This window comes from Marmota flaviventris, chromosome 7, assembly GCF_047511675.1.
Source record: "Marmota flaviventris isolate mMarFla1 chromosome 7, mMarFla1.hap1, whole genome shotgun sequence".
NCBI classification, from domain to species: domain Eukaryota; kingdom Metazoa; phylum Chordata; class Mammalia; order Rodentia; family Sciuridae; genus Marmota; species Marmota flaviventris.
Genome location: NC_092504.1, coordinates 30993566 through 31008826, shown reverse-complemented (window position 1 = coordinate 31008826; position 15261 = coordinate 30993566). Strand labels below are relative to the sequence as shown.

The following is a 15261-nucleotide window of genomic DNA, read 5'->3' as shown; positions in this document are numbered from 1 at the left end:
GTCCCAGTGGTGGGAGTGCATGTGGAAGAGAGCACATCTCAAAACAGGAATCAGAGAGCAATTCAGGGATCAACCTTGTGCCTTAACAGCTCACTCTCATGAGAGCTCTGGCTTCTGGAGCTATCTTCCTAAGGCAGCTCTCCCAATGACCTAAGGACTTCTCACTAGGCCCTACCTCCCAAACGGCCTACCCCTAAACAATCTCTATCCTGAGAACCAATGGATTCTCAGTTATTTACTTTAGAATTTTTCTACATGCATCCTGTGATATTATGGATGCTTCTTAGATTACACTACAGTCCACGGGCTGACAACACTCCAATAAAACATGCACAGTCCAGGAAGGTCAGCGGCATTCTAATCAGGAATGCCACACTCCAGAGGCAGCTATAATGAGCAATTCTATTATCTGTGCCTCTGTGAACACCTGATGCTTTGCTAATTAGCATACTGATTTGCAGAAATGGATTTTAATTGGTAAACATGTGAATATTTTAACTAACAATCTGAACACCTGAAAGGGATCTGGATGGCGAAAATCAAAGGTAGTCAAGATTTGTAGATGGTCATATATATTTAAGGGGTTCTTCCTCTCTTTACATGAATAAGGTATAAGAAGGGATTGTGCCCTGTATAAATAAATGGTCCTCCACCCAATTTTGAACTTCAGGGAATTTTCTTCACTTAATGCCACGTTTCTTCTCAGGGCAGAAACCCCATCTCTGAAATCCAGACTGGGCCTTTCCCTCAAGGTAAGAGCACCAAAAGGGGCAGCACAATTGTGCTGAGAGCCTACAAGGCACCGGTTTCTCCACAGACCATTATAATCAACTGCCTACAAAGAGCTTCCTTTGGCTGTGCCCTGGTGTGTTCAGTACAGAACTCAACATCTTCTCAAATTCCTCCACACCCCCCAGTGAGTTCTTCTGTGTCCTAGAATGAGTGATTCACAAACACTGGTCCACAGACTGACTTCAAGAGTATCATCTGGGACAACTTATTAAAAACAGACCCTTACCTTCCACTGCGACCTTTTGAATAAGATGTCTTAGGCTAAAGCCCAGGAATCTGAATTTTTGACAAGCATCTCAGGTGATTCTAATATGCTCCCAGATTTGGGAAGCACTGCTCTTTATGGCCAAATGGCACCACCAGGTTGTTGAAGCCCAAAACTGGGTGTCATCATATACAGCAGGTCTAAAAGGGGAAATACTCAAAGAGAAGTGGAGCAGACTACTTATCCAGTTTAGGATGCAAAAAATTGCCATCAGCATGTCTAGGCCATGTTGCCTCCCCTTTGTCTCCTTTGATAGCAATTTTATGGCTCTTAGATATTTGGCTTTTCCTTTTCTAGGAAGAGAACCATCTATGGGGTACTCCACAGTCTCAAATTTTCCTTTGAGAGGACTAGTAGTGGTATCACTGGGATTTTTTTTTTTAATCTTCTCCATAACTGGTCTTTTGCATTAGTGTGAGACTTCTAAAGGTTCATAATAAAGCCCCACAGACCCCTGGGAACAAATATCACTACTAACCAGTCCCCAGAACAAACCTCTCTGTTGAAGTTGAAGACCTCCTGACTTCTGAAGACTAATTTACGTGCTCCATCGAGGGTGTCCCTCATGCCATAGGACATGATATAATTGCTTTTGTATGATGTTTCTCTCAGCTAGATTTTAGGCCTCCTGAACTTAGCTGTACCACCCAGATTCCTGGATAGACAGCATGGTGTCACGGATCTGGTAGATCATAGAGAATCTGCTTCGACTTCTGATGTTCAAGCCAGGATGGGGATTCTTTCTCATGAATGTTTTCAAGTGGATTCTTGCAGAAAGGCTCAATTCCATCAGAAAGGAGTAGGAAGAAAAGGCATCCCAAAGACAGGGATGGTTTAATTGCCTAGTGTGATCCTTCAGAGCAGGAATCCAGCCTCAGCTGGTAGGCTCCTGGCCTTGCCCTCTTCTTTGGCCTCACTCTGATGGCATTACCATATGGGCCAAGAGATAGCCTCCACCCTGGGCCAGTCAAAGGTAAGCCTGATGGCATGGACATTAAGGGCACCCAGAGCCAAAGTCTAGGCAGACACAAATCAGTTATAGAAATACACACATTTATGCAAACATTATCACAAAATCTAATGTATTCTAGAAGATACTGGTGCATACTACCTCAAAGGCTATTTTTTTTTTTTTAACAAAAACCACCCTGATAGCATTTCAAAGACTTTGGACAGATTTTTTTCTCCCTGGAACTGGGGATTGAACACAGGACCTCATGCATGCTAGGCAAGTGCTCCACCACCGAGCTTCACCCCAGCCCTTTAAGGACTTTGAGAAGATGAGCATTTCCTCATTATGAAGCATCACAAAGTATCTAGATGGAAGTACAAACACTGGCCACAGAGTTTCACTAAGGTTTTTTAAACCCAAAGTAGGCATTTCCCTATTGAAACCTTTAAAAAGGGGTAATGAGATTTTTATCAGGTTGAGTTATACCTGGGATCAAATAAGCTTTTGAGCTTGACTGTTTTCCTATAGAGTCTGCCATTTCTTGGTAACCCATGTTCAAGATCCAAGTAACCAACTCATAAGCAAACTTCTGAGTCAAGGACTTTCTTTTTTTTTAAGTTGTAAAATGCTTTCTCCTCTGGATATTTTCACCATTGCAAAAAGATTTCTTATAAGTATCCAACAAAGAGCAAACAGAATAAATGAACAATATTTGAAGACTGGGCACAAAATTGACTTCTAATAATTTCAGATGAGTAACTCAGGATAAGAATACACTTTTCTGGTAATTCTTTAAAAGAGACTAAATTTGCATCTACATAGAAGGGTTTAAGTAGGACCTGGGTAAAAAGGATACCCTCTACCCTCAAGGTTCTCAAGTTCAGCCAGATCAGCTTTCTGCCCTTCTTAGAAGAGACAAGCTCCTGGGCATTTATTTCCGCAGGTGTCTCTCCCAGGCCTTCAGGCTGTCTGAGCTCCTGATGTAATATCCCACACACACATCCAGACCCCCAGCAACTTAGTGAAACCTCCAGATACTTTGTGATGCTTCATAATGAGGAAATGCTCATCTTCCCAAAGTCCTTGAAGGGCTGGGGTGAAGCTCAGTGGTGGAGCACTTGCCTAGCACGCATGAGGCCCTGTGTTCATTCTCCAGTCCCAGAGGGAAAAAAATAAAAATGAAAACTGTCCAAAGTCCTTGAAATGCTATCAGGGTGGTGCAGGGGCAGGGGAGCTATCTGTTGCCAAGAGGCTCTATTCCTGTAGCATCAAAGAGGTTTATAAGGTATTTTCAAAGTAGCATTCATTTGTGCAAACAATTTAAGAAGGCAGATGTGGCAGGAGTATATTGAATTTTCATTGTGCTCTCTTAATTTACAATCCTATTATAATTATTAGAAATGTGAAATTGGAATGTATAATTTATCCATCAGCAGCATATGGGTTTTGAATTAGTGGAGCTTATGTGGTTCCTTTAAGTCATCTTAGATCAGAATAGTGTGGCTCAGTTATATTTTATTACTGAAGCAATATATTTATTAGCAATAATACTTACAATAAAAATCAGGAACTATAGTTCCCTATAATAGAAAGACAGCTCAGAGACAAAACAGTTCCTAGAATTGAGAAGACCCAACTCAAATCCCCACTCTTCCTACCTCTCCTCTATTCTGGGCAGATGGGCATAATCCCCTGGTCTAAATCTCAAAATTACCAAGCCTGAAGCTTAGGAATGTCCCACTCTTATTTCCCTTAGGTTTTGTGGCTATTGTTCCTGTTTTTTTTTTCAATATTAATATATGAAAGTTGGGCATGGTGGTACATAGTTGTAATCCTAGTGAACTAAGAGGCTGAGACAGGAGGATTGCAAATTTGAGGTCAGCTTCAGCAACTTAGTGAGACCTCCAGCAACTTAGTGTCTCAAAAATTAAAAAGGGTTGGGGATGGAGCTCACTGGGAGAGTATCCCTGGGTTCAATCCCCAGGATTGCAAAAAAAAAAAAGAAAGAAAGAAAGAGAAAAAAAATAACCTAGTAGCCAAAAGAATAAATGCAGGGCTGGGGCTTGAACTAAAGTCTTGTCTAAACAAGACAAACATTGATCTTACACACCCAGCCCTCTCCAAATGTTTTTTTTGGGGGGAGGGAGGGCGGTACCAGGATCCCTATAACATGTCCCCTGTGACATGCCATGTAGGTACTTTGGGGTGACCTAAGGTGCACACTTCAGGGTAAGCAGGGCTGGTGGAGAATAGACCCTGATCCTCTCCTGCACCATCATGTAGAAGGCCATCTATCCTGTACAGGATGGAGGACACTGGCCACAGAGGTTTCGCTAAATTTTTTTAAACCCAAAGTAGGCATTTCCCTACTGAAATGTTTAAAAAGGGGTAATGAGATTTTTATCAAATTGAGTTACACCTAGAATCACATAAGCTCATCTCCTCCTCCTGGCTGAGCACCTGCTGCCCCATCCCTCCCTTTGTTCCTGGAGGGGAGGAACCAGGAAAACCTTGTGTGGTCCTATGGTATGGCACAGGGTGCCAACAAGGAAACGCTGGCCGATCTTATCCTCCAGAGGGACAGATGCAGGCACTGAAGGGAATGGGTGAGAGGTGGCTCTACGGCTGGTCCCCCGAAGGTGGTGATGACAGTGATCTGAATGTGACGATTTCCATGGTGGATGTATAATTATGCAGAATGTAAGTGGTCTTATGGAAACACTGACTTGTTTAGGGTAGAATCTGGCTCCTTACTCACCTGGAGTCATTAAGTCTGATATTATGATATTCTCTGTTTACTCCAGAGTAGCCCAGGACAAGCTGCTTAATGCCTCTGAGCCTGGGTACCTCATCTGCAAATTGGTGTTCATAAGCTCTGAATTATTGTATGGAGTGAATCACATGACTCATAGGTGGCCGGTGGAGTGCCTGGCACAGGCTCTCTCCAACAATTGGTGGCTACTATTACTATTTACAACAGAATTGCCAAAATGCAAATGAGAGCAACAAATTTTTCTTACATGTCTTATCTCAACACATTTCTGATGATAGAGGTGATGTCAAAGCATATTCTGAGTCCTCAATTCCCACCTGCAGAGCTTGACCCAAAGTTCTAAACATGGTATGTGCCATGAATTGAATATGGCTTGTTCCCTCTGAAACTCTTTTTGAAATTGAATCTTCATTAAGACATATTAAGAGTTGGGACCAGAAGGGACCTTTAAGAGGTGATTGGGTCTTTGCCTTTGTGAAAGGATTAACCCATTCCTGTGATTAATGGATTCATGGGTTAATGGGTCATCTTGAGAGTAGATCTGCTATCACAGTCAGTTTGGCTAGGTCTCCTGTGCACTCCCTTTCTCTGGCCATGTGATCCCTTAGCTACCTTGGGACCCTGCCAGCAAGAAGACCGTCAGCAGATGCAGCCCCTTGACCTTGGACCAGAACTCTGAGTCAAAATAAACCTTCTTTCTATATAACCTCCCAAGTCTGTGGGATGGTTTTGGTAGCAACAGGAAATGGACTAAGATAATAGGTGTTGGGAAGAACTTAAGTTGAAATGGCCTGAATGAGCACTCTTACCGGATCATTCGGTTCTTTCAGGGGTATTTCAGACCCAGGTTCTCCCTCGAGGCTGACAGAATCGACGCACTCTGCTAGTGTGTCCTCGGTCACTTCTCCATTGAGGGAGGTCTCCGTGGTATCTGCATCTTTGGGCTGTTGTGGGTGCCCAGCAGCAGCAGTCTCTGCGACCTGATCAGCTGCATCCTCACGCACGTCTCCTCTGGGCTCCCCTGGTGCCAGCTTGTTTGAGACTGTAGCTGAGTCACTGTGCACTTCCGCATCCTCAGGTAAAGAATCACTACTGGAAATCTTCGTAATTTCTTCTCTGTCTGTAGTGGCTACGGTGTCACTGGCATCATCAGACATTTTAATATCTGTCAACACAATTACCAACAAACATTTTATGCTTTGATCTGAATTGTTAAGCTTTCATCCAAAGCCCTGAAAACCCAATTAAATCTGGGGTAAACTTTTTTCTACTGATAAATGGCTTTATGGAATCTTGTAGCAAGCTGACGACACTCAGTTCCTAATCCCTGAACCTGTGCACGTTGCCTTACATGGTAAAAGGAATCTGCAGATGTGATTAGTTAAGGATCATGAGATGGGGAGATCATCTTGGTTTACCAGAATGGGCCCTAAGTGTTGCCACAAATGTCCTCAACATAGGGAGGCTGGACTACAAAGAGAAGGGGCAATGACAGGAGCAGAGATTCAAGTGATACATTTTGAAAATGAAGGAAGGAGCCACACACCAAGCAACAAGGGAAGCCACTAGAAGCTGAAGAAGACAAGGAAGCCATTCTTCCCTCCACGACTCCATGGAACCAGCCCTGCTGGCACCATGATTTGAGTCAGAAGAAACTAATTTCAGACTTCTGACCTCTAGAACAGCAAGAGAACAAACCTGTGTTGGTACAAGCCACTAAATTTGTTGCAATTTGATACAGCAGCAATAGAAAACTAATATATAGCCCTATCTTTAAACCTGTAAGGATTTCTTACTTGGCATGAAGAGATCAGCATATGGAAACTAAGCATATTGTGCATAAAATTATTTGTTTAATCTGACTTTGGTAGAAAACAATGAGAGCAGCATAGAAAATATTTGGGAACTTATAAGAATATATTTGTCATATAGCTTTGCAATGTCATCAGAGATTAACAAGAAAGAGACATACATACACATAAATGTACACTGCTGGGGCCATTGTTGGGGAAGGTTTGGACTCTCACTGGACAGTAGTTCAGTCAGGGAAACACAAGGATGAAAGGGAAAGGGATTTGTGATATGAAGTCAAATAAGGAATGCAGGCTATCATGTGGAGAGCTCTTTTGGAAAGTTTTGAATTCGTGTAGGATGGTAGGACTCTCCTCTTATCCCTACTAAGAAAGTTCATGTAGAACTTTCCATGACAACATGATTTCTTTGTGCATGCACTGTCCAATGTGGCAATTAACAAGAGGCTACTGAGCACTTGAAATGTGGCTAGTGCAGTAGAGGAGCTAAAATTTTCATTTTATTTAATTTTTCAATCATTGAACTTTAAATTTACATAGGCACACACAGCTACTTTCTAAGGTAGCGTAGCTTGAGAAGGTTGGTGCAGGACCATCATTTGCTTAGGCAAGAATAAAGACATGGTGTTTTTATTGCATTTGAAGCCAATCTCAGGCAAATCATTGGGCGTTTTTGTTGACTTCAGTGTTTACCAACTGGTCAGATCTCAAGTGGCTACTAAACTCACACATGTGAGAAGCCATATAACGCACTGGCCACATCGTGTGCAGGTTTACTCACAGGGCTCTGCTTCCCTCCTGTTCCTCAAATAGTCACCCCATGAGTCTGTCTCATCCTTTCTATTGCGCCTTCTTCCTGGGTGGGTCACATCTCTGACAGTTTTCATGCACCATTTCTCTGTGGTGGCTCTCAATTATATCTTCTTCCTCCATTCCATAGAGATGGAAAGATTTGTGAAGGGGATGAATGGAGGGGGATGAGGCGTGACCGCCAACAGGTATGAAGTCTCTCTTGGGGTTGATGAAATGTTCTAAAATTAGATGGTGGTAATGGCTGTACAATTATGTACACATAATAAAAACCACTGAGCTGAATACTTTTATATGGGTGAACTTTGGAGTATATAAATTATATTTCAACAATGCTTCTATTTAAATAAAAACTCTACCTCCAGACAAGTATTTCTAATGGCAGGCTGGACATCTCTTTCTGCCCAGGGAAACCTACTGTCTTACTCTTAATCCAGATCTTCTTGTCTTTTGTATTTCCCTTAACAACACCTAGATTTCCCCCAACAATCCAGACTTAAAATCTCAACACTGTCACTGATTAAACCTTCACCTTCTCAAGAATATATAATATCAATAACTAACATTTACCAAGTACCTACTATAGCCAGGACATTTAAATGTATTTTCTCCTGCAAGTAAGATATGATGAGCTCCATTTTACAGATGAAGAAAATGAGGCTAGATGCCATACTTGTACAAGATGAATTTCAAGTTTGAACCCACATCTGATTTTAAGAGTGAATCCATCAGAGTCCTATCCTCAGTACTGCCTGATCCTTCCCTGACTTTCAACCAATGGCATACACACACACACACACACACACACACACACTCATGTACATGTCTGTAGGTATAGTGTGTGTATATGTTACCCAGTTAAGGCCCAGATAAAACAACTGCCTCCTCCATTCTTTGTTCCTCCAAGTTGGATTGAATTTTTCTTTTTTTGGAACCCCTAGCATGCTTTGTGTCTACCCCACCTTTAATCAAGTCCTCTCTGATTAAAAGTTGCTTGTGGTGTTCTTTTTTCCTATTATATTGTAACTTCTATGAAGTCAGGGTCTTCCTTGTTTTGTTTTCATATTTTACATAGTACTTAAACACTTTTTTTTGCTTATAGTGGGAATCTCAACAAATACGACTGTTGAGTTATATTAATATTCGTGTCAAGATACTCGGAGGCTCTCTTACATCTGATGGTTCCAAATGATTCTACAATTCCACACTGTCTTACTTTTTTGTTCCTTTACCTCACAGTTAACTGAGAGTGTTCTCAGCTTGCTGTCATTTTAACAAATTCCTGAGATAACAGACTTATAAAGAGGAAAGGTTGATTCTGGTTCATAGTTTGAGTTTTCAGTCCATGATTTGTTGGCCCTGTTGCTCTTGGGCTCACGGTGAGGTCCTGCGTGATGACAGGAGCACACGGTAGAGCAAAACCAGAAATACCTGCCAGATCCTGAGTTAAGAGACAAGACTCCTGCATATAAACCTCCAGGTAGGAAAGGCAAGGGATGCTTACTCCCTCCAGCTGAAATAACAAGTCTAAAGTATGCAAGGATGGCCATGGGTTATCAAGGAATCTGCTCAAAGTCTAGTTGAAACAGTGGAGTGATACACACCCACTGGGCAGATAAGGGGTGCAACTGAGGTTTCTGGAGCAAATGGAACTAAATGGAGGCTGGCAGTGGGGTGGGGATTTGAAAAGTTGTCATTTGGAAGCTGAGAGCATCTTTGTGAAAACCTCTTTCTGAGTGAGGAACGGCCTAGGACAGGGGATAGGAAATCCAGAACCTAACTGCCAAATCTTGCCTTCTGCCTGCTTTAGAAATGAAATTTTATTGAACAGAGATGTGCCCTTTTGTTCAATAGTTAGGGCTTCTCCAGGACTACAGTAGCCGAGGTGCGGGGGGGGGGGCGGTCCATCAAAGACCCTAAGGCCTGCGAAGCCACAAAGCCTAAATATTTTCTCTGGCCTGTTATAGAATATGTTCGCTGGCCCCTGGCCCAGGGGATTACCTGCCTGATACAGAGTAAAGATTTCTCTGTCTTAATCTGTCCTATCCTCACCTAGGTTCTAGGGCCATGACCTTAAGAACCCCATGAATAAATGGCACTTTGACATCCACCACTTTTATTTCCTTTTTCTTCTGTAGTTGGCCATAGACATTATCTGATATTGTTTTCTTTGTAAAGTGATATTTTTTATTTATTCACTTATCCTATTGGGGATTGAACCCAGAACCATTCTACCACTTTGAGACAGGGACTTGTTAAATTGCCCAGGCTGGCCTTTAACTTGCAAACCTCCTGCCTCAGCCTCCTGAGCTGCTGGGATTACAGGAGTGGGCCATCATGCATACCGTAATAATATGAACTATTAAGAAACTCCAATCTATTTCACTTTTCTAAGAGAATAAACCTGGCTGATAAACATTCATGGGCAAATAAACACCATAATGACACTTTGATGTACATGTTTTGTCCTAATGCATTGTCATACTGTTCCTAATGTATTCTAAAATACTTCAGCTATACCATGTGACATAGTGCAAGTTAATTAGTTCTAATTTACACCCTAAGGGTGTCTGGTTAACATGGAAAGTGCTCTACTCAGGAATATACTCTTGAGAGGCCTTTAGTGAGCATTTCAAAATCTATAATTGGGTGTCCACCTCTGGAGAGGGTTCAATACTGTCCTTTCTGATTGGTGCTCCAGGGTATGCTAATTAGCACAACAGTCTTAGAAATCTCTCTCTCTCTCTTTTTTTTTTTTCCACTTACGAAATGGAAAGTGCTTAAGATATATGGATCAGTGAGAAACAATGTACTGGTCCCTCTGCCCTTCTGTGACCAGAGCATACAATTATACTAAGTCCAGTAGCCTGTGGCCCTTTGGAATAGGGTTTTTCGGGTGCTTCTAGCTGACCACAGAACTCAAGAGCCTGAAACTGAGTAAAATGTTGTCTAAGTCCGTCCTCTAGACAGAGGCCTAAAAGACACTGAGCTATGACTTCAAGCCAACAAGAACAGGCTGTATAACTAAGTCTGGTTGCTAATATACACATGAATACAGAACCTCCCCGTTAGGGAGATGGAAGCCATGTTCCTGGTCTTGATGTTAAGAGGACTCAACCCATGGAACTGATAGCCCTTGCCTACCTCTGATGACCAACGTGTACATCTCAGAAAGACCAGATTTTTACACGTGTTTAATAGGGATAGTCACCATGAGATCAGCCCTATTTGGACTTCTAACTGCGTGTATTTCTAATTTGTATTTGCTTCTACCTGTATGGTTGTAATTTTCCCTAAACCAAAACCAGAAAAAAAAAAAGTGAGAAAGAAGCAAATGCTCTTTTAAAATGTATTTGTTCTGAGAGAACTTTATTGACTCTGGATGCTATTGTGATGGGGAAAATGTAATCATTTTTAAGACTGTGGCCTTCTAAGACACCACTAGAAATTGTGTGCTGTAAGTGCACAGCTGTATTCTGAGCATGGACTGGGAGAGTCCATCAGGACTTCAGTGGTGACACTGGACATTTTTGGGGATGACCCTCATCTCTGTCTTGATGCCCTATAAAGTACAGTCAGAAATCTTTCCTGATTTCTGGTTTGGAACATTCGCTCTGCAGCCGTGTCCGTGGCTTTAATGCTAGGGAGACTCAACCCACAGGAACAAGGAGGCTGCTTCAGGAAACTCCAAGGAGATGAAGCGTGGGGTACAAAGAAGCCTTTGTGTGCTGGGAATAAGTTAGTTTTTCATGAGCAAATTCATTCATCACCTAAAATGCTCCTAGAACTATCCAAGGTATTGGAGCTGCAACCACGGCTCCCCCCAAGTAAATGTAAAACAAGCGACATGGTCACTGTCTTTCAGAAATGAATAATCTGTTTGAGGAGCTAAAACAAAACAGCTAAAAAGTGATGCAAAACAGCATATCAAAGGAAGGAAAAAAGATACCTGAACTAGACTGACCTCATGCAAAGGAGAATCTTGAAAGTGGCTTTGATAAGGTTATTTGAGAGTGGGAGGGTAAGAGCATGTGCAAATGCCCAGCATTCAGGAATGAGCTCTGGACATTCAGGAGAGATATCTGTGGAGTCAGTACAAGAGGCTGCACAGAGGAATAGTGAGGGGTGGGAGGGATGGGATTCAGATGTGGAAAGAGCAGGGCCCTGTCAGAGTCACAAGTTGTGGCCTCTGGTTGCAAAGTTCCTTTGTAGGCAAACAACTCACTCATCCTTACTGGGCTTCCTCCCTTCCTCCTCTGCAAAGTAAGATGGACAAGATGATATGAATATTTTGTTCCCAACCCTGACTGCAGAACTGGCCCCTGATGACAGAGAGAAATGAGGACAAGATTTTGAGTTTTTAATAAATCTAAATTTATTAAACATAAAGCTCTGGCTTCGTCCTGCAAGTTTAGCTTTTGTGCTTTTATAGGTACTATGATGTCTCTCCTTTTATGAAAAAGTGGTGACAGTGGATAGATTTTTTTTTAAAAGTCCTCGCCTGGCAAAATAAAAATGTGGTAACATGATATTCTGTATGAGGTCACCTCTCCCAGTTAAAAAAAAAATAAAAAAAGTACTAGTTAGTGAAGGACCAGGAATAAAACTTCTGGATGAGAGTATTTGAGTCCCTGTGCAGCTTGAAAAGTACATTATCATGTGCCCAGACCCCAGACCAGTCTCCATGTGTCTGCCAGACATTTTTTTGGAACATAGGCAATACCTACTTGCCCCTTTGTTTAAAAACTATTAGGTGTGAGCACCTTGGGACAGCACCAGTGGCCTTTGTAACCAAGCTCTGTTCACTCAGTCTCCTGCATTTCTCAACATAACCTCCATCCCTGCTGCACCTGACCTCTTTGCCCATCATTGGTCATGAACCCTGCCTTTGCTCATGCCATTCCTCTGCCTGGGCTGCCCTGCCTCCCCCTTCCTTGGCAAACTCCTGTGCCCATAGATACCCAATGTCCCACATCACATTTTACTTTGAAATTTTCCTTAATCTGTCCCCACTCCTTCCAGAAAGTTAATTTCTTCTATTCCTATGTTTTCATGATACTTTGCACAGACTTCTACTCCTAAAGTATTTGTTTCTACATCATTCTCACCTCTACGACTGGGACCAATAGCAATTCATTGTTTCTTACCCACAAATATTTACCAAACTGAAATATACTGTGCTTGATACCATTTTAAAATAAGTAATGTTTCATATAAACCTGGCATTATAAATGACTAAGCATCTGGCCTGAATCCTGAATATTCAGGAAATCCTCCTCCCACCTACAAATTCCTTCTTCACTGGTTCACTTGTGCCTCAAATTCTCTAAAGTTTAATTCTTTTGCTTAAGGCTTACAACGTAAGAAGTTAATAAAAAGGAGAAAGGAGCCTTTAGGTATATGGGTGGGGTTCTGAGAGGGCCACTGGGAGGAAGCAAGAGCAGTCAGAGCCTCTGAGGATAAAAAGCCTGGTTCACTCTCAGTTACCACGGGTTGTCTGAGGTCTTATGGAGTTCAAGACACTGATTTAAAAAGCCACTTGCTGGTACCCTTCAAGATGTTCAGGATGGGAACTGATGGGGTCAACAGGGCATAGATACCGTTCTCACCGCCCATAGAGAGAGAGAGATGTCTTCCTATTCCAGGAAAAGGCAGTGAAATTCAGGAGCCTGATGGGATGCGCTGGAAATACTCACCGGATTCCAGGGAGAAGGTGAGACGAACGGGTGGAGGGAGTTGGATTGAGGGATAGGACCCAAGCCTGGGGCTGTGATGCTCAGAGGTTTGACAGGGCGACAGAGCTAGCAGGGCGCGGGTCTGCAGGGGAGGGGGGACAGGCTTGGGTGGGAGGTCAAGGCCTGGGCTTGGCTTTCGGAGGCCAAGGGTACGCGCACCCCAGGGAGGCCCTTGCCTTACAGGGACCTGCTCCTTCTGTCCCCGGGCTGCGAGGACCCTGCACCCTGCCTTTGACTTGGACCTGGGACACGGGGGAAACTTTTCAGACTTGCCTGGTGCCAAGTGGATACTTTGGGAGGACTAGGCAGGCTCCACGGGTGTTCACGGTGGCCGAGGGGGCAGACCCGGCGTGCGGGCGTGTGGGTGTGTGCATGAGCGTGGACCCGGAGCGACACACACACTCACACACACACACTCACACGCCCGCACCCACGCAGGGCCCTCGGCCGCGCAGACCCAGACTCCCTGGACCTTCACCCCCAAGCCGGCTCCTCCCCGGCCGCGCGCCGGGTGCCAAGTCCCCGCCGAAGGCTTCTCACTAACGCAGAGGGCAGGATTCAGGGGGCTTGGGACAAGGAGCCACGGCAGGGGCTCCCCACCACCCGCTGCAGCTGCCGGCGATCCCCCGCCCACCGGGGGAAGGGGATGGGAAGAGAGTGCCCGGGGCTCTTACCGCTCAGGCGGCCGGGTGCGCGCGGGAGCGCCCGCCGGTCCCGCCCCGCCACGTCGGCAGGGCCAGCGGGGACGCGGCCGGAGGGCGGGCGGGGCGGGGCGCGGGGTGGGGCGGGCGAGCTGCCCCGCCCGCGGCCGGGGGAGAGGGTCCCGCCCTCTGCGCCCCCGGCCCCGCCCCTCCGGACCCCCGGCCCCCGGGTCCCCTGGCCCCCGAGGGGCTGCGCCGGGCCATCCTTCGGGGCAACTTTTCTAGTCTGTGCGCTCCGGTACACGACGGGCTTCGGGTTCGCGGGATCCCCCGCTGTCCCTTTAACACACACCCGGAAAGCCTCGCAGTTCACCCGTAAGGAGTTACCCTGGTTGTGATTTTCTGGTTCTGTGTTGAACTGATTTTCCTGACCTTGTCGGTGGAATGTGCTGTGATTTTAAAAAACAAACAACAACAACAAAATCCCCTCCTGATAGAAGCCCGTTTGGAAATGTGAATCAAACCCCCAAATGCATTAACTTTGGCCTAGAAAGTCCACATTTGTCCTAAGTAAACAAAGGGGGAAACATGGGTGTGCAAGGGTCTTTATTGTGGCTACTTAGGCCAGAGAAAACGGGAAGGCCTGGGGTTGCCCTACTATGAGGGATTGGTGAAATACACTACAGTAACTTCAAACAGTCAGATATGTTGTAGCAGTTAAAACTTATAACAGCATCAAGGAAGTAAGGCCATGCAGTAAGGCCTTCTTCAATGTATGGCTAAATATTAAGTTGGGGGGCAGGGGCTGCAAACAAAGTGTATGTCCCATATGAACTATGTTTGTAAATATACATGTAGATATAAAATGTGCATGTATACATGCTGTGTGTGAAAGCCAGGGAAAACAATTTAGAAACAGTGGCTTTCTGAGAGGTTTATTTAAAGCCAGTTTTCTCCTCTTCAACCCTAAACTCTTTTCTTGTAAAAATTATAAATTCAGAATTAAAGAAAAATGCTAAGAGCCTTTCTCTCACCCCTTCAATATCTCTACCATTTTTAATAGTGCATGGATCCTACTGTAGTTTTTCTAAGCTTGTATACACATATATATACAAAGACAGTTTTAAAATGGCAAGATATTGACATTTTGTAACTTTTTCCTGCTTATCTATTATTGTCCTCTTCATATGTATCCTAAGATGCCTGTTATATTTTGTAATATGTTTGTATCACAGTTTATTTAGTTATTTCCCTACTGATGAGCAAAGCAGGTAATTTCTAGCTCCTTCCTTATATTTTCCATATAAAATTTTTAAAAAATTAAGCTAATTAATATTTATTCTCTTTATATTCATAGAAAAAGTAAAAAGTTACCTTAATGTGATGGGTTTGTGGAAACTGCTTCCAATTACTGGCAACTTTTTTGAATTAAGCCACTACTTAGAATCCTAATTGTTAACTGACACCTGTTCTTTGGTTTTT

At 43.7% G+C, this 15261-nt stretch overlaps 1 protein-coding gene across 2 annotated transcripts in view; it reads right to left on the bottom strand.

Annotated features, from left to right (window-relative positions):
- The window catches only part of Fam114a1 (family with sequence similarity 114 member A1), a 61995-nt gene extending 48116 nt beyond the window's left edge, over positions 1 to 13879 (bottom strand). The window contains exons 1-2 of one of the 2 annotated variants that reach the window (XM_027938775.2): positions 13813 to 13879; positions 5592 to 5947 (exon numbers count right to left, since the gene is read on the bottom strand). In XM_027938775.2, the coding sequence (XP_027794576.1) occupies positions 5592 to 5939 (348 nt within the window). In that variant the 5' untranslated portion in view covers positions 5940 to 5947; positions 13813 to 13879. Of the gene's footprint in view, positions 1 to 5591; positions 5948 to 13099; positions 13237 to 13812 lie in introns of those variants that run through there. The other variant, XM_071614214.1, reaches the window with a different exon arrangement.
- Positions 13880 to 15261: the final 1382 nt, after the last annotated feature.